Consider the following 19,857-nt stretch of genomic DNA (forward strand, 5'->3'; position numbering starts at 1 on the left):
TTGTGTTTTAAGCTTGAGCTTCCATAACCCTGATTTGTCAGTCGCAAATATCTATTTCCATATCTCTGCTCCACTTTGCTAGGTAAACTCAATTTGCTACAGTAAAATTTATGTTTTACGAAGGCCAGGCTTATAACACAATATAGTTATCTTCTAAATATACTCAGCTAAAGAATATACAAGAAAAATTGATTATTCATTTTAATTTACAAATTATCACAAAAGATTTCTGTTATCAGCACTTTCAAACCTTGTAAAAACACAATTACAAACACATGTATATGTAGCACTTGTACATGGTACAAACATAATTATAACAATTATCAATAAATATTCTATCTCAAATAACATGTGTATTACTGACACTGTAAATGCACTTGTTTCATTGGTGTGGATTTTTCACAAGAGTAGAGGGTATTGCAATATTTAAAAAAAAAAGAAGTGACTGAGTGAACCAGCAGTAGTCATTTGTGCACTCATTTCAAGAAAAAGTACCTAGAATCAATATATTCTTAAACTGGGCATTCATAAACCTATCATTAAAGACCTGATGTGATATATCTTAACTGGAGGTAGCAAATTATCTCCCATATTACAGGCACAAGTATAAACAAACTATAATTTTTTGGGAATCAGTATGAATAAAGCTACTGTGGATTCATTTATTTTCATGGATACCAATTTTCGTGGTTTGAGGAAAATTTACATATTCGTGGATATTTGATTTCATGGTTTTGGCAAAGTCTACACTCATTCCTTTAGAAAATTTGTCATTCGTTGAACATTTGAATTCGTGGTTCTCTTGTACCAACGAAATCCACGAAAATTGGTATTTAACGAATATTAATGAATCCACAGTATCATAATTGTTCTGTTGCTGTAATATATAAAAGCAATCAACTTTCAAAACATGAGTATACTACAACAATGAAGGGTAATTATAATTGTGTGGAGTGAATCGTTTATACAGGGTGATCATGAATTAGATTTGTTATAAAGGCACAGAAACACTATACATATATAAAGAAGTGTAAACAATGATAATAAAAATATAATTATGAGGATTATGAATTTGTTCGCATTCATGATAACATCATATTCAATCTATATATTGTTGGTTTTGATCATAAAATTTTCAGTATTTGTAATTAAATTTGACATTCCTGAATTTTGACTCTGACATCATTAGGTGAAAAGTACATATATATATACTATGACTATTTAATTACACAGCAGTTACTCTGCATCATAATTAATTTCACTGAGAGCTAAAGGAAAACAATTGTGTTGAGACAGAGTGCAAACCTTGTAATATTTGTTAACCCTTAACAATATGGAAAACCTTAAAGTACACTAAATTACCTCCCTTATAATTAACAAATTACATGATTTGTAATCAATAATTTCATACATAATTCTGTCATGACAAAAAAAGTTTATAATCTCTGGTGGATCAATTGATAATAACCTGATGGATCAATTGTATATAATCTCATGGATCAATTGCTCATTAGAATATTCCACTCCTAAACAAATGAAGAGCAGATAACTCTGTAATATGAAGGAAAGATAACTCTATCAAATTGCTGGATCAGCTAAGGTGTTATAGTCTGGCGGAGCACCACCATCACTCACAAGATTCTGTCGAGAAGAATTAATGTCATCATTGTCCGAGTCTGCTGACAAATGTTTTCTCCTTTGTTGAGCATCATAAAGTTTGGCTTTATTTATTGGTGGACCTTAAAATAAAACAAAGATGTGATAATTAAGATATGTTTTATATAAGTTCATTTCTTTTTTCTGAAATTGTTAAATCATGACAAAACATGAGTTCTTAAACCCTTGTATGGCTGTCCAATCTATATACAAGTTAATACAAGTACCAACAAACATATTGCATTTGGCTAACAATTTATTCTCTATGATAAAAAAAAAAGGCCAAGAACAATACTCCAAATTAATAGGTTTGATTCCAGTAACATCTGTATGTGCCTGTGTCTAGTCAAGAACCTATATTTCAGTGGTAAGTCTTTTGTTAATGCATAATATTTGTTTATCATTTTTGTTGTACATATATCAGGCAATTTTTGTGATTGAATTGTTTTACATTTGTCATTTACAGTCTCTTTAAGCATGCTATGCTAATTTTCAAAGGTCATAAAAATAATTGCTTATTTCTACATCATTTGGTATCTGGTAGAAGGTTGGTCTCATTAGCTATCATACCACACCTTCTTACTTTCATGTGTCAGCAAATTTCTCCAATCAATTTTAACCAACATGTTGTGTAATAAAAGTTATCAAACTAAGAAATAAAATTCTAATGCAACATTTTTTGTAACATTCATTTTGATTGGATTACATCACCAACTTAAAGGGTATCAAATCTTAATTGATGCTATGAAAACATACTGGCTTTTTTTAAACTCAGACAGTATCAATGAGTAATTTGATGGTCACAAGTACCTGTTTACTGCCCCCATAACTGTCTTACCAGTAAACATAAGTAGTGACTATAAAATCACCAATTGATGCCTTCAGAGCTGAAAATACAATACAGTAATATCTCCTTAATATATACAACATTTCTGAAGTTTTATTACATAAATTACCTATATAACTGAGTAACACTGGCAAGAATATAAGACCATGTGTAGCACCATACAACACCATTCCAAGGTACATTCTGAAGTAAAATACTTGGAAAAGCTGGGACTTAGAAAAAGCTAATACTATAATTCCTCCTAACTTTGTTAATGTTATACCACTAAGTACCTGAAAAGAGAAATCAAATGTCAATGCAAAAATCACAAAAGTTTAGGAAGACCCTTTTATTCTTTTAAATACTAAGGTTATTTAAAATTTGACATCCCATAAAAGAACACATAACTATACATTTTTGTTTTACTTTAACCTCAAAGGTTAAATTTTCAGTTTACATATAATCAATTGTAATTTTTTAGGGGTAATAACTCATCATTGACCATTGAATTCTAGTAGACATAAATATATAATCTTTTCTTCTTTAATATTATTTGTTTATGAGGTTGCATACAGGGTATATTATGTGAGGGTGGAAAAAGGGGGTCCTGAACACTGTAACAAGTGAAATAAAAATTGCAAAATCGTTGCACGGATAATTAAAATCGGGGAAAAACAAAACACAAGAAATTAAATCGTAAATATTAATGGAAATAGTAAAATAATTTATTAATCAGCCGTTCTTGGAGATCATCTTGTCATTATAATGGACATGATGACCCTGCAGTGACTACCTCTATAAAGTTGTGCATATCGACGGGAAATTGCGATTCAATTTTTTTTCTAGGAGTTACGCCCCTTTGAACTTATTTACTTTAATGTACTACTGCAACAGTTTGTCATCACAACTCCTCTCAAACCACACAACAGAATTTCAAGAAACCTTTCCAGATAATAAGGACATACTATGTAGTTGTGCATATCGATGGGAAATTGCGATTACATTTTTTTTCTAGGAGTTTAGGGTTTATATTCCCTCTGTATACTCACAGAGCTTCCCATATGTGCTAGAGCTTCCTCTGCTCTCATTAGTTTGGTTGGTTGTAAACTCACAGCAAAAGCTCGGACTATATGAGCACAAAATTCAACAGCTATACCAACAGCCTAAAAGATTAGTTAATAAAGATATAACATAATTCCTATGGTAGAATAACTTTTCATAGTATTACAGGTACATTATGGTTATATGATATATATAGCAACAACCTAAAAGATAAGCAAATACAATCTTAATATAAACTCAAGGGAAGAATATCTTTTCACAATATTTAAAACTAAAGTATAGTTATTAAAGAACAGTTAAATAAATGAACCATTTATAGGAATACTCAATTATTCAACAAATTATCATTAGACAGTTATAAATGATAATGTTTAAGTGACATATCTATTTTTTACAATCAAACATGGATGGGATAGATACACTTCTATATCCTTTAATTCTTATGGTAATTTTTCTCTATTCTTAATATGTTGTCACGGCAATGTTCTCTAGTTTGTATTTTTAAGCACAGTATTATTCTCAATTCTTTTGTTTTTACAGTCCTTAACATGCATGAAATATTTGACAATGCACATGAATTAACCAACAATCAATAAATTTTTGGCCCTTTTTCCCTCCATTTTTCTCTATTCTGTATTAAAACCCCTTTCTGGACCCATATTCATAAACAATGACAACTTACCATCACTAGATTGACCAATGAAACAGCATTAAGTGTGATATCCCAGAAGTACATCATGCCACATATATCAATTACAATCATGGATACCACGAGAACAACCAGCACGGCGGAGAAAAAGTCGAATCCAATCAGGATAAAGGTGACAATAAAGATGGCTACCATACAAAGAGCTATGTTAAATATGGTGTCATGTACAACTGTCAGGTACTGCTCGTAGTATACATAGAAAATACTGAAAAATAAAATAAATTTCATGTACAATGATTAGGTGATATTTCTGGTATACATAGAAAATACTGGAAAATGATAACGTTAGTGTTATGTACAATGGTAAGATACTGCTCATAATATATCTAGAAAATACTGAAAAATAAAAACATAAGTTTTTGTGTGCAATGGTTAGGTACTGCTTATAGTATTAGATGGAAAATACTGAAAAAGAATAACACAAATGTCATGTACAATAGGTAAATACTACTCCTAGTGTTAGATGAAAATACTGAAAAATCATAACATTAGTTTCATGATGTATGACTTTTAATTATACATGTATATACATGTGTATATAAGTTCTACTTGTTCACAGAAAATAATGAACAATAATAATATAAGTGTCATGTACTACTGTCAGGTACTACTCATAGTTTACAGATGAAATATTGCACAATCATAACACAAGGGTCATGAACAAATGCTAGGTACTGCTCATAAAATAAGAAGATTTTTTTTAGTTTTGTGTTTTAACACAACTTTTAAGCAATACATTAAGGCTATTTCGTGGCGGTCAGTTTTTATTGGCGGAGGAAGCTGGAGTGCCCAGAAAAAACCACTGACCTTCGATAGGAAAACTGACAATCCTAGTCAATTAAAATTGGATTCTAGTGCATCCACACGAGCGGGTTCAACTCACAACCTTAGTGTTTACTGGCTAGTGATCACAGTAGTAACTACTTAGACCACTTGGCCACCACATTATAATAATTAATAACTAACCTGTAAGGGAATACAGTTGCATTAGAGGTTTTAGTAGTGATGGTTTTTGTTATGTTTTCTCCAATCTTCCTAGCTTCACGTAAAGCTCCAATAAAATCCTCATTTGTCCTCAGTATTGTGTGGTAGGTCATAAAATAGGTCGCTAAAATATAGAAACAAAAGTTCATACCAGTTACTGTAATAATTTATGAGCTTTTAGGTCTAGTCTCCTTCAAATTTAACAACATTTAAAGTCTCTAAATATAATTGTTTTTATACATGGATAATTTGAGTATCTGGTGTTTCCTACAAAAACAGGCGTTCTGTGAGTATTGCCATATGCCTGTTTACAGTTTATTTCTATCCTCTTTCCACTATTTGTAGCTTTTGTTTTGCTGATAATGTTTGTTATAATTATATTCAAATTACAATGTCATAGACTTACACAAAAAAGTTGGTAAAATAATCATCTAAGGTTAAGAATGATATGGAGTCAACTAGAAATTTCAGCCATGTTGACTTGTTTGTAGATTTTGTTTTGGTGATCAATTGTGCTTATCAAAGTGTTCACCTATCTATTGTAGCTTTTAAGATAATAAGCAAATGTAATAATACAAAAGGAGAATACTGTATAGCAGGTTATTTTCGTGGGTGTAAAATTTCGCGATTTACATTGAATAAGGTATACGAAATATTTTGGCGTTTATTATTTTGACAGATTTAAAACTTTAATCAGTACTCTTGCATGAACACTGTTAAATTGGCAAAATATATTTTGGCGATTTTTTTTCTATCCGAGAAAGTAAGCAAAAAATTAGACATCACAAAAATAACCCGCTATACGGTAAGTGTGGGCATCATCTGTGTCCAAAGCTTTGGACACAGATGATGCCCACACATTATTAAGGGTCATAACTAGAGAACTGTAAAAGTGACACCACCAAAATTCAAACTTGATTTGTGTTTCATGCTAATAAATAAGTATTGTATAGAAAGTTTCATAAAATTGTGTTGAAGTAAATAAACTAAAGAACAAAAACTAATTTTGGGAAATACAGACAGGCAAAGCCACAACTGGGACATACAGACAGACAAAGCCATGACTGGGACATAACAATAAAGATAGACAATGAATTTACATGTTGTAACATACCTCCTACTTGTGTTTTGTTGTGAATAATATTAACTCCACTTCCATAGGCAGCATGACCTCTGAAAAAGAAAAATATAAAAATTAGTTAGTACTTAGAAATAGGTGTCAGATATATAAATTGGAAATCAAAGTTGATTTAAATAACAGAAGACACTTTTAAAAAAAAAAGTTGTTGTTTCACAAAGCAGTTTTTTTTTCTTGCCCATTGGTACATATATATAATGTCTATATTGTGTTTTGCAAAACATTGTTTTTCAAATTGTGTAAGGGACGGCATCAAAAGTTCAATGTAGGATAAAAAACTTAATTCACAAAGTTTTTTCGCTGACCCCCTCCCCCCCCCCTCCTTCTTAACTTAATTTGGGAAAAATCGATTTACCTATATGGATATATGTAAAGTTGATTTTAGATTAACAAAACTTGCAGTCAAGTGACAAAATTACAAGATTAGTTATTGCAATTTAAGGAATAGTCTCAGAAAATTACTGTGACAGTAAATGAGAGGTTAAAATCTTAAAATGAAGTGACCTTTTATATCTACATATAAAAGTTCAGGTATTAAAATTCATGCAAGGTTTTTAAACATTACCCTTAAAAAAAATCTGAACTTTGACCTGCACCAAATGGAATCGGTGTTCAATTAGAAAACAGTGAAAACACAAATAACGTTAAAACAATTTTTATAAAAACTCAGTCTTATCCAATACAACTGATCTGTAATCAACATCAGACTGATGATTATTATAGAACAAATTTCCTGTTATTGTATTCAGATTTCAATAATTTCCTCCAACAAAATATTTTTCTAGTTGCAATCTGAAATCATAAAAGTTTTTTTCTATATTTTCATTATCTTCTTTCGTTCTTTAACATGAACAAAGCCAATGATTAATCGTGCTCGATTTGAAAGTTTCCTGTAGAAAACAAACAGAAGCCTTCTACTCCTAACGAATTGATGCCAAAAGCCTTGTCAGTAATGGAAGCAATTTATAGAGTTTTACCCCCCTCAATGTTTAGTACATCAGCAACTAAATGTCTTAAATAAACATGCACATTAGGAATGAAGAAGGATATACTGCAATAAAAAAGAAGACAAAGAAGACAGCAAACTAACAACTGAAATAATCAATAGGTTTAGAGGTCAACATTGTCTTCAACAAATAAGGTGTCTGTAAAATAGGTCAAGCACTAAAAAGTCATATTTTTTTTTAAATGGAAATCTGTGTTCAGCTGAAATCCATTCTAAATTGTCCATAGTACACACTTTCATTTTCTATGTTCAGTGAACCATGATATAGGTGTCAAAACTCTAATTTGGCATTAAAATTAGAAAGATCATAGCATAAGGAACATGTGTACTAAGTTTTAAGTTGATTGAATTTGAATATCATCCAAAATTACCTTGACCAAAAACTTTAACCTAAAACGGGACAGACAAACTAAAGGATGCACATACCAAAACCAAGAATGTGTCTAAAGTACACAGATGCCCCACTCCAGTATCATTTTCCATGTTCAATGGAACGTGAAATGGGTAAAAAATATAATTAGGCATTAAAATTAGAAAGATCATATCATATGGAACATGTGTACTAAGTTTCAAGTTGATTGGACTTTAGCTTCATCAAAAACTACCTTGACCAACCTGCAGCGGGACAGACGGACGAACGAACAGAAGGTCAAATGAACAGACGCACAGACCAGAAAACATAATGCCCCTCTTCTATCGTAAAACACAATGCCCCTCTACTATCGTAGGTGGGGTATAAAAACACAATGCCCCTCTAAGTTGGTCGTGAAAACCCAGTGGAAAACAAAAGGATTCAAGAAGGTCAAATATCCACAAAAATAAAGAAATCCACAGTATTCCTAACCTGTTGACCTTTGAATAAACTTTGTTTTTTTTAATTATATTGTTTGGTTGTTTCCTCATTGACATGTATCACAAATATCCTTATTTAGTTGTGAGCTTTTGTCAAGGTTGGCATAAAAGTAAAATCACAAAAATACTGAACTCTGAGGAAAATTCAAAACAGTAATTCCCTAATCAAATGACAAAAACAAAAGCCCCAACACATCAAACAAATGAATAATAACTGTCATATACAAAAGAAATTTACACTTCATTAAACATTTCAATTCTTGGTTTGTCATTCCCCAAAAATCCACTAAAAATAGTGAAACCCAGGAAATAATTATAAACTACAGTTACTGAAAGAAAAAAAACCAATGTATTCAGTACTAAAATAATTACAACTTTTAAAATTTAAAGAATCTTACTTGAAATTAAATAAGCATTGATTTCATAAATGTTGAACTGTCTTTTAATTAAATAACCTTGAATCAAAAAGAACAATAATAAATGTGGTTTTATATTTACAAAAGCTTTGTATCATATTATAGCATTGAGAAAGCTTGCAATATTTCTTCTGTTTGTCAAAACTATAAAAGGTTTGATTTTGAATAAATCATTTGTAATATTATCACAACAGATGCTGTATCACAACTTTGTCACATGATCTTGGAAGATGAAAGGAGATTTGAGGGTCTGCATGATGTAGTATCGTATATTCTAAAATTATTGCGAGCATTTATAAATGCAATTTTTCAAATATAGACATAAATGCAAGTTTGTTAAATTGTGATTTTTGCGATTTCCAAAAAATCTGCAATCTATGTTTCAGTTATCAGAATACAAGCTCTCACCTAGTCTCATTATTAAAACCTTGCAATAATTTCTGAACTTGAAGTATTAAATAGGCAAAACATACAAAATAAAAGGGAAAAAACAATGAAAAAATTGGCAAAAATAAAAAAAAAAGAGAATAATCTGCAAAATAATATATAATAGTGGAAATTGCAAAAAAAATCAGAATTCATAATTTTAAGACCCTCCGTTTACCATACCCTCGGATATTACAACTTTGAAACATGATCTTGTAAGATGAAAGGTGATTCGAGGGTCTTCATGGATGGAAGAATCAATGGGTAACAGATTTTTTCTGTCCAAGGACCATAACTCTGCACAAAATCATCAGACAGATGGAGTGTAAACTATTAAAAAGTGTACAGATACATGTAGACTTATTACTTTAAAATGAGTTTATTCAATTTCCTATGAGCAAAATCAATAGAGTGTCCATTTTAATCTTCTTCGTCATTCAGAATACATGCAGAACTGACATTGCAATTATAATAGAGAAATCACCCAGCCCGGATGTATCTCATGTTTAATTGGAGCATGATTAGTTTACAAAGTGAAAGAAAACCCTCACATAAGAACTAGAAATTAGATTTCTTCCCAAAAGTACTATATTTGAACTAATTTAGAAGTTCTGACCCTTTCAATAAATTTTCATTAATTATTCATCAATCTAAAGACTCATTAATACATATTCCGATAACTTCCATAAGTACACTGTACACGCATACATTTTTTTCACAGGGAATGTCACTAAAAACCCTTACATGAAGCATTTATGCATCTATATATATACACGGTTTTATCCAACATGTCCAACTCAATCATAGATTTGAACCTTGTTTTTAATTTAGACTTGTTTATTTATATATATATATATATAAATAAACAAGTCTAAATTAAAAACATTAAAATATTTATAAATTAACTTTTTGTGGGTCAATGTCATTATGGAACCAAGGCTGCGGTATATTCCATTTATAATATTACACATTTTTTCTTTAAAAAAAGCGTTTACATGTAGATATGTCATGTATGTAGGTAATTAGAACTTTCTAAATATTTAGTAAATACCAAAAGATCAATTACACAGATTTTGGTTTAAAAGTACAAAGCTGTAAACAATCTGTCATCACTAATAAACATGATGCAGTTAAGTAAATAGTTTGTTTGATACAAAATTAAAAGGTAATTTAAAGGGGTAGAAATTCTTTTCATCAAAAACATTTTCAGCTGAAGTTAGGGATTTTTTACAGGAATAAAATGCAGAATGGAAATGAGAAAATTGTGTCAGAGACAACAACCCGACCAAAGAGCAGAATAGTTGTCAAAAGTACCAGGATTATAATTTAGTACGCCAGACCATGTTTCGTCTACATAAGACTCATCAGTGACGCTCATATCAAAATATTTATAAAGCCAAACAATTACAAAGTTGAAGAGCATTGAGGATCCAAAATTCCAAAAATTTGTGTCAAATACAAAATACAGCTGCATGCCGTCAATGGATCCTGAACACAGCGAGAAAGTCCGCAAGTTAAATTAATAGGGTCCAAGGTCAGGGACCTGTCTTTTTTAATAGGGGACTTTTCATAGTAAAATTAAAAAAAAAAACTTGGACCTCCCGTTTTTTACACTTGGGCTGGCTATATACAGAACTGTTGACTAGGAGGACCTTTTTCTTTAAACTTCAAACTTCAAATAGTCCTAAACCTTTCATTGATCAAACCAAATCAGACCAGACAAAAGTTAGGTAAGGGTTTACTCCTAAAGATTTTTTGTTTTTTTTGTTTTTGTACTCTAGACCAATCAAACTGTTTTGGCCTTACTTCTGATCAATAAATTCTGATTTCAAAAGCTAACAATTTGACAAATAGCTAATTATGTCAGGATTATAAAATGAATATTTAACACTTGCCAAAAAGTTAGTCAGTATGTAAACCATTTATCAAGAACAAAATGTATCTATTGTCAGAATCTAACAAAAGAGTAGTATATAAGTGCAGACCAATTCCATTTTTCAACATGCCTCTCAGTAGTAAGCTATTGATAACTACAAATCTCCAAGCTGCAAGTTTTTCAAATAATTATACCGTTAGGATCTTAAAAAGAAAATATACCCTTTTCCTAAAAGTTAGTCAATATGGTAAGCATTTATCAATAAAAAAATAAAATATTGTCAGAATCTAAAAAAAGAGTAATATAAGTGCAGACCAATTCCATTTTTCAACATGCCTCTCAGTAGTAAACTATTGTAGCTATTGATAACTACAAATCTCCAAGCTGCAATGTATTTCAACAGACCTTTCAATAGTAAACTATTAAAACTGTCAATAACAAGAATCTGCAGGCTGTAGTAATAAGTGCATTATAAATCCTGCTGCACAATATGCACTATTGAACTTATTTACATATGAATCTGCCTCAACAATTACCACTCTCCTATAAATTGTCAGTATGGATTACCGTGACAAATTAAATAACGTTGTTTATTGAACATAGTGTCATTTCAACTTCTAATTTGTAAACATTATTGTGCAGTGTGTTGTTTCAATATATTGATGAAATTTATTGGAAGTTCAACAATTTAGATAACTTTGCACATATTTGATGATTGATTAGTATCTTATACTGAGAATAAAATGTTTATAAATTTCATAACTTGCACATTGAGGACTAAACAGATAAAATTTCTCTTCACATAGTGAGTATGATTTTTAACATTATTTATCCTTCTACTTTTTTTTTTTTTTTTAACTCTTTCCATTTTTAAATTAGATAATTTCTCTGTCAGTCTATTAAACTGATGTTTTATTAATGTTTTTTTGAACACTTAATTTGTCAATCTTTTAAACTAATTTGTAAATCTCTTTACTTCTATGAGTACATTTCCTTCTAACACAAAACGATGCATAATGGCTAAGTGTGCACATGTTTCGATCATTTGTTTCTAACATACTTTTGCAAAGTTTACATAAACTTTGTCAAACTATGCACTTGTTAGAAATGCGTCTACAGTTTGTCGTTTGTTAGTACAAACCCTACATTTGTATCTGACTTCAACCTGATTTAATGAAGTATGTGTTTCTACGTTTGTGAAAAGTATGTTTACCAACAACATGTGAAAGCATTATTGAAAGTTCAAACAGGGTCAGTAAACACTGATTAAACATGTATATGTTTCTACAAAGGTAGTGTTTAGAAAAACAACAAACGCCACACAGCATTTACAAAATTTTGGTTAGAAAGAAATGCACTCTATGTCAATCTTTTAACTTCATTGTTAATCTCTTTACTACTTTGTAAATCTTTTTAACTACTTTGTTAATCTTTTAACTACTTTGTTAATCTTTTAACTACTTTGTTAATCTTTAAACTAACTTTGTTAATCTTTTAACTACTTTGTTAATCTATTATTATGATTTATCCGCGAGTTGAAGACCAATTAATGGCCTTTGGCTGTTATCTGCTCTTTGGTCGGGGTGTTGTCTTTAGCTTTCCCATTTCCATCCTCAATTTTAATTACTTAAGCATTGTTTATTTATTCATTTACTTTGTCAATATATATATGTTAAGCTTTATTTTATTAATCTATCAATATATATTGAACATCTTATATTATTTTATTTTATTTGCCTACTAACTAAATACATTTTTTAGTTACAAAAACTGTTGTTTAACTATGAATTAATAATGGACAAAAAACAAAACAAATAAAGAATAAACTCAAATGGTCTAAAAAATAAGAATACAGAATTGCAATTTGCTATTCAGACCCTAAAGGCAATGCTCACTACTCATGTTTTGAACTTTACTATTTGTACTGTGTTACCTTTTTAGATTTACACATTTTTGCATTTTAGTCATTTAAGTGTTTTTTTTTATATAAATGTTTCTATATTTCTAAAACTGCATCAGTAATTAACATGATAAAGTTTCAATAAAATAATTTGAAATTCTTGTTGTTTCTAATCTAATTTTCATACTTTATTTCACCTCTAACATTTTATAAGAAAAATCAAAAAACATTTTTATGCTCACTTAAATTCTATATATTACTTCTACTTCAATTTAAGGGAAAACATTCAAACGACATCTTTAGGTTGCCAATATTTCATCTCACACATTTATTAGGACAGATTGTGAATGTATTGGTTTTACTCATTGTTACATTTGAATATTCTTTTACAAATCCCCTTAAAACAATAAGTGTAACATTAATCAGTATCCTTTCCTTTTCAAATAAACTCATCATAGATACCAGGACTTAATTTAGTATATACGCCAGACGTGCATTAAACATGTTTGCTGAAATTCATTTCAAAATAATAAAGTAATATTTTGGTTTCAGGTGAGCAGTTAATTTGCAGAGGACAATAGTGCACATCAAACATCTTTAGACTTGTATCTATCCTAAGTACACCTACATATTTGTCTTACAATTCCAAGTGAAACAATATAGGATGGAAAGACAAGAGAAGAATAGCCATGCTCAGACATTTGGTGAGACAGACATTAATATAACCATATCAAACCTCTTTTTCACATCAAATATGACTGACATTTCTACATCCAAATCATTTCTTGTGGACAATACAACAACACTCGATGACGACTATGAGGATCTTAATAAGAAATTGGATGTTATCTTTGGAGTTATCTCCCTTGTGATAACGCCCCTGGTTGTTGGTGGCAATGCTTTAGTTATTATCTCCCTTTTTAAATTCCGCCGATTACGGACCACTACGAACATGTTCATTGGAAGTCTTGCGCTGTCAGACTTCTTACTTGGACTACTGACCCTTCCAATGTATGCTCTATTTTATCTTTACCCAGTCATGAACAAGTGGAAATACTTATGTCTCTTTAAATATTCCTCTGTCATACTTTCCATGAGTTCATCGCTGATTAACCTGGTAGTTATAGCAGTCGATCGCTACATCGCAATTTTACACCCATTGAAATACCAAATACTAATGACTAAACAGAGAGCCAAAAAAATTATAATATGTGTTTGGATATACCATGGTATTATTGGCTCTCTGCCAAGCTTTGGCTGGAACAATTATGATAAATATAACGGCACCGTGTGTGACTTTTTTGTCGTTCTACCCCAAGCTTATTCACTGTTCACAGCACCTACAACCATACTAGTAGGTTTACTGATTTCGTTATACTTATATTGCCATATTTACAAAGTGGCTCGAGAACACAACAAAAAGATGGTGGAAAGGAAAGGGACACAACTCAATCGTCAATTTTCAAAAGACACGAAATCGGCAAAAGCAATGGTCATTATTCTATTTTTCTTTTTCATATTTTGGGTGCCGTTCATGTTAGCTGGACCATTGAAATATGTGAAAATTGCTAAAAATCTGTTCAACATTATTAAAAACTTTGCACTGAGCCTAGCCATGAGCAATTCTGCTATTAACCCGTTCATGTACTGTTGGTTAAGAAAAGATTTCAAGTGTGCTTTTCAGGACCTGATAAAAAATTACATATGTTCAAAAATACCGAAACCTGATTGGTCAAGCAGTTCTAACAGTAGTGAAGATGAAAACAGACGTACAGAACAAAATGTGCATGTGTCCACTATCGATTTACAAATACAACACAATAACACAGTAGACTCTGGTTTTACTTTTAATGAAGATTAAATGTTCATGTGTCCACTATCGATTTACAAATACAACACAATAACACAGTTGACTCTGGTTTTACTTTTAATGAAGATTAAAATGAAATGTGTGAGAATAACACGTCACAAAAGACACATATATGTATTGTAATGTCACTTTGAGTGTGAAAATGTGTGAAGTATGTTTTTATTCATAGTTAGAAGTCTTGCTTATATGACAAAATAACACAGTAGACTCTGGTTTCAATGTAAATGAAGATTAAAATGAAATATTGAGAATAACACACAAAAGAAATATCAATATTGTAATGTCACTTGAGTGTAAAGTATGTTTTACTAATAGTAAAAGATTTCATACAAGTTTGAGGTCTTGCTTATATAACACATGAACATGGTATACTATTGTTTTACTTTAAATGAAGATTAAAAAGAAATATGTGAGAATAATAGACAAAAGACACATATGTATTGTAATGTCACTTGAGTGTTAAGTATAAAATTGAGAATGGAAATGAAAATGAAAATATATGTTTTTATTTATAGTAAGAACATCCATTCAAGTTAGTAAATCTTGCTTATTCTATACCTTAAAGTGATCAATTATATAAATTTACGATATATGTATAAGAACCTTGGTCATTTATTCTCGGGAAAAAGCATATGAAATTGATTGACATCTTATCCAGTTCTAAAGAACAATTAAGTTTATTAACTTGAAGTGGAAAAAAACTGTAAGAAGTGCTTTCTGTTATCATAGATCTTTTAATGATGTTTTTAAATATGTTGTAGATTGTTAATATTTTTTTTACATCTGTGAATAATTAATGATTGCTGTTAAATTATAACAGAATAATCCTTATGTTGTATATTGTTAAATTTTTATATTTTTAAATATAGTGTAAATTGTTCTTATTTTTTTAACATCTGAATCGTTAATTGCTGTACGATTATAACAGAACAATCCTTATGTTGCATATTGTTAAACTTTTAATGATATTTTTAAATATAGTGTAAATTTTTGTTTCATTTTTTGACATCTGAATCATTAATTGCTGTAAGATTATAACAGAACAATCCTTATGCTGTATATTACAATTTATTATTGTTTCAAATATATATATACCAAGTTGGTCCACCAATATTGACTCAGTATTCCTTGTTAATGTTGTTATCATTATTTATAATAATTTTTTTTCATGTTATAGATTCAATATAGTTTTATTAAATTTGGATTATTACCATGAAAAATATGTATAAGTTGTTGTGTGTCTTTTATTGGCAATAAATATTAGAAGTATTTGCATTTTGATTTTCAAGAACAACAATGTTTCCCTTTCATTCCTCTTCCTAACAAATTATTAGCACAATACCATGGCTACTATATATGATAAAAAAAGGGGTTCATCCAGAGGCACAGGATATGGTTACTGTATAGAAATATTCCATAAATTGATTCAACAATCTAAAATATAATACTGTGGATTCATTTCTTTTCATAGGTACCAATTTATTTGGATTAAGGAAAACTTACATGATCATGGATATTTAAATGCATGGTTTTGTCGAAGTCTGCATACAAGGTAATAGAACATTTGTTATCTGTTGAACAATCAATACCCAAGGAATCCATGAAAATTGGTATCCAACAAAAAATTATGAAACTTTGTCAAGTATTTTGAACAAAAGTTAAAAATATCCAATACCTCCACCTTGAATAACCCAGTCAAACACTTGAGGTTATACCATTTTGTACTCAGACTCAGAAATCAACCAATCAAAATACTGGATCTGGTGTTCCAAGGACAAATTTTAGACTGAGTAAGTTTTGGACCTTACTTACCCTTTAGCACACTTGGTCCCTGGATTATCCTTTAAGTAAATTGGTAGATATCTCATGAAGTCTTGTGGAGTTGGTCGGCCATCTGGCCTTTTGTTTACAGGACAAGTCTTACAAGTTTTGTCAACTGAAAGAAATAAGATAATAACACTATTAGATAACCTTGAAGGAAATGGTATAAGGGAGGTAATTCAAGTAAAACCTCTATTTGAGATAACTTTCTCAAATCTTCATCCCCTTCCCAATGACAATCTGACTATTAAATAACATTTAAGGAAATGGTATAAGGGAGGTAATTCAAGTAAAACCTCTATTTGAGATAACTTTCTCAAATCTTCATCCCCTTCCCAATGACAATCTGCCTTTAAAATAACGTTTAAGGAAATGGAATAAGGGAGGTAATTCAAGTAAAACCTCTATTTGAGATAACTTTCTCAAATCTTCATCCCCCCTTCCCAATGATAATCTAACTATTAAAGAACGTTTAAGGAAATGGAATAAGGGAGGTAATTCAAATAAAGCCTCTACTGTGGATTCATATATTTTCGTGGGTACTAATTTTTGTGGTATGGGGAAAACTTACATATTCGTGGATATTTAATTTCATGGTTTTTTTAAAGTCTACACTCATTCCTTGTAACCACGAAATCCATGAAAATTGGTATCCAACGAATATTAATGAATCCACAGTATTTGAAATAACTATCTCAAATCTTCATCCACATGCCCAATGATAACTATTAAATAACCTTGAAGAAAATGGTAAATGTGAAGGAAATTCAAGTAAAACCTTTATTTGAGATAACTTTCTCAAATCTTCACCCCCCTGCCAATGATAATACCACTATTAAAGTACCTTTCAGGAAATGGTAAAAGGGAGATAATTCAACAACTTTTTAGACAGCTTCCTCAAATTCAAATTCATCTTCTTTAATTAACTTCCCTTGTATAGATAAAGTATTTTAACACTTTTTAAAACTTTTGTAAGCATTCAGTTCTATATGGTAGTTGTGATATTTCTATCCAAAAATAAGTTGAAAGTTGTTATTTAATGGTTTTTGCAAATCTTACCAAAAATTGGAAAAATCTTCATTAAATTGTATTTCTGGAGTTTAAACACTGTATTATTTTCACCCCTGTTTGAGAATTTGAATGGAGTAGAATGTGAAATAGAGAAGACTAAATTCTGTTATAATACCTACCTACTGTAGCAGGACAGAAAGTACCATTAGGGAACAGTCTACAACAGGGAGGACTTCCTCCTGGAGCCAACCAATCAAAGAAATCATCTAGCCAGGAAGAAGTAGGCTGGGCTATATATGTACTGAAAAAGAGGTTGGAAAATTGGTATTTTTAATCAGTTGTATACATTCATAATACTTTCAGTCCTGAAAGTTGACCAGAAATAAAAATTTACTAAGATTTTGACTGAGATTTGGGTAGTTTCAATATAATGCCAATAAACTACAATCTTTTATAAATTTCAAAACTGTCATCTTTTATTTAAAGTACATTAATAAAAGCTTCTCTAAAAAAATAATTCTAACACTACTTATACCTTGTTTTTCAAAATATACTTATTAAAGTCAAATTAATCTTTTTGCTCTCATTCAAGCTACTTTATTATCTTTTTTTTCTTCTTAAAATATGCACATTAAACCCAATTTAATCGTTTTGCTCACAATACACTCATTAATAAAATTAAGAATGGAGAAATAAAGCTACATTTTTTCTTAAATAATACTCACTAGTTAGCTAGTTTACTGGCAGTATAGATCTGACCGACCAGTGAGTCCTGAGGACAGCCGTTCCCTCCACACAGAGCATTCTGTCCTTGTTGTGTCAAGGTTCTTATTACTTTATTAATACTCACTAGTTAGCTAGTTTACTGGCAGTATAGATCTGACCTACCAGTGAGTCCTGAGGACAGCCGTTCCCTCCACACAGAGCATTCTGTCCTTGCTGTGTCAAGGTTCTTATTACTTTATTAATACTCACTAGCTATAGTTAGCTAGTTTACTGGCAGTATAGAGCTGACCGACCAGTGAGTCCTGAGGACAGCCATTACCCCCACACAGAGCATTCTGTCCTTGCTGTGTTAAGGTTCTTATTACTTTATTAATACTCACTAGTTAGCTAGTTTACTGGCAGTATAGAGCTGACCGACCAGTGAGTCCTGTGGACAACCGTTCCCTCCACACAGAGCATTCTGTCCTTGTTGTGTCAAGGTTCTTATTACTTTATTAATACTCACTAGTTAGCTAGTTTACTGGCCGTATAGATCTGACCGACCAGTGAGTCCTGAGGACAGCCGTTCCCCCACACAGAGCATTCTGTCCTTGCTGTGTCAAGGTTCTTATTACTTTATTAATACTCACTAGTTAGCTAGTTTACTGGCAGTATAGAGCTGACCGACCAGTGAGTCCTGAGGACAGCCATTACCCCCACACAGAGCATTCTGTCCTTGTTGTGTTGTGTAATCATGTCCCTCCTTCACAACAAAGTATACAGGTGCACCGACATGCAGGTACGTAGATTCATTTCCAAAATATCTCAATACGTAAGAGTCCTACAAGTAGAAATATCAACAAATTTGTAAAACAAGAATTGGCTCACTTAAATGTTTCAAAACATGAGTCTAAGAAGTCAAAATATCAATAAATTTGTAAAACAAGAATGGGCTCACTTAAATGTTTCAAAACATGAGTCTTAGAAGTCAAAATAGGAACAAATGTGTAGAAATATTTTATACAGAAATTAAACAACAGAACTAAAAAAAACAAAAATATTTAACAGATATTAGGCTTAAAATTACAAAATCATTTGAAAAGTTAATCAATTTCTAACCAACAATCACACCACACACAGGCACATAAAGAACTTAAACTAGTAAAACCAATGTGAGAACTTAGATTTTTACTGACCGAATGTCAGTGATACAACTTTACACTTTGGTTCTATGATAAATTTTTGTCAAGCGAATTTCACTTCAGTAATGTAATATTTATTGTCCACTAGACAAACATTCTAAAACCTGAGCAGACCCTTAGCTTAAACAAGAATGTGTCCATAGTTCATTGATGCCCCACTAGCACAATCATTATCTATGTTCAGTGGACCATGAAATATGGGTAAAAACTCTTATCTGGCATTAAAATATAAGAAATATCATATCATAGGCAATATATGTACTTAAAGTTTAAAGTTGATTGGACGTTTTCAAAAACTTCATCAAAAACAACCTTGACCAAAATCTGAAACCTGAAGTGGGACAGACGGATGGATTGATGCACAGACAGAAAAAACATAGGTTGCGGCGTAAATATC

At 30.8% G+C, this 19,857-nt stretch overlaps 2 protein-coding genes across 2 annotated transcripts in view; one reads left to right on the forward strand and one right to left on the reverse strand.

Annotated features, from left to right (window-relative positions):
* Window positions 1-443: 443 nt before the first annotated feature.
* The window catches only part of LOC134699964 (NPC intracellular cholesterol transporter 1-like), a 44,809-nt gene continuing 25,395 nt past the window's right edge, over window positions 444-19,857 (reverse strand). The window contains exons 14-22 of the mRNA XM_063561368.1: window positions 18,909-19,099; window positions 17,733-17,854; window positions 16,534-16,657; window positions 6,352-6,410; window positions 5,220-5,361; window positions 4,227-4,458; window positions 3,532-3,645; window positions 2,613-2,775; window positions 444-1,739 (exon numbers count right to left, since the gene is read on the reverse strand). Coding sequence (XP_063417438.1) covers window positions 1,579-1,739; window positions 2,613-2,775; window positions 3,532-3,645; window positions 4,227-4,458; window positions 5,220-5,361; window positions 6,352-6,410; window positions 16,534-16,657; window positions 17,733-17,854; window positions 18,909-19,099 — 1,308 coding nt within the window. The 3' untranslated portion in view covers window positions 444-1,578. The remainder of the gene's footprint in view (window positions 1,740-2,612; window positions 2,776-3,531; window positions 3,646-4,226; window positions 4,459-5,219; window positions 5,362-6,351; window positions 6,411-16,533; window positions 16,658-17,732; window positions 17,855-18,908; window positions 19,100-19,857) is intronic.
* Window positions 11,510-15,021, forward strand: LOC134699965 (adenosine receptor A1-like). Its single transcript, XM_063561369.1, has 2 exons — window positions 11,510-11,756; window positions 13,404-15,021. Exon 2 carries the CDS (start codon window positions 13,516-13,518, stop codon window positions 14,710-14,712), a length of 1,197 nt encoding a protein of 398 aa, XP_063417439.1. The 5' UTR covers window positions 11,510-11,756; window positions 13,404-13,515; the 3' UTR covers window positions 14,713-15,021.

This window comes from Mytilus trossulus, unplaced genomic scaffold (assembly GCF_036588685.1).
Source record: "Mytilus trossulus isolate FHL-02 unplaced genomic scaffold, PNRI_Mtr1.1.1.hap1 h1tg000103l__unscaffolded, whole genome shotgun sequence".
Lineage (NCBI taxonomy): Eukaryota > Metazoa > Mollusca > Bivalvia > Mytilida > Mytilidae > Mytilus > Mytilus trossulus.

Excerpts from the sequence above, each read along its gene's own strand:
- LOC134699965 (XM_063561369.1), top strand. The coding sequence starts at position 13,516 with ATGGAAAGACAAGAGAAGAATAGCCATGCTCAGACATTTGGTGAGACA.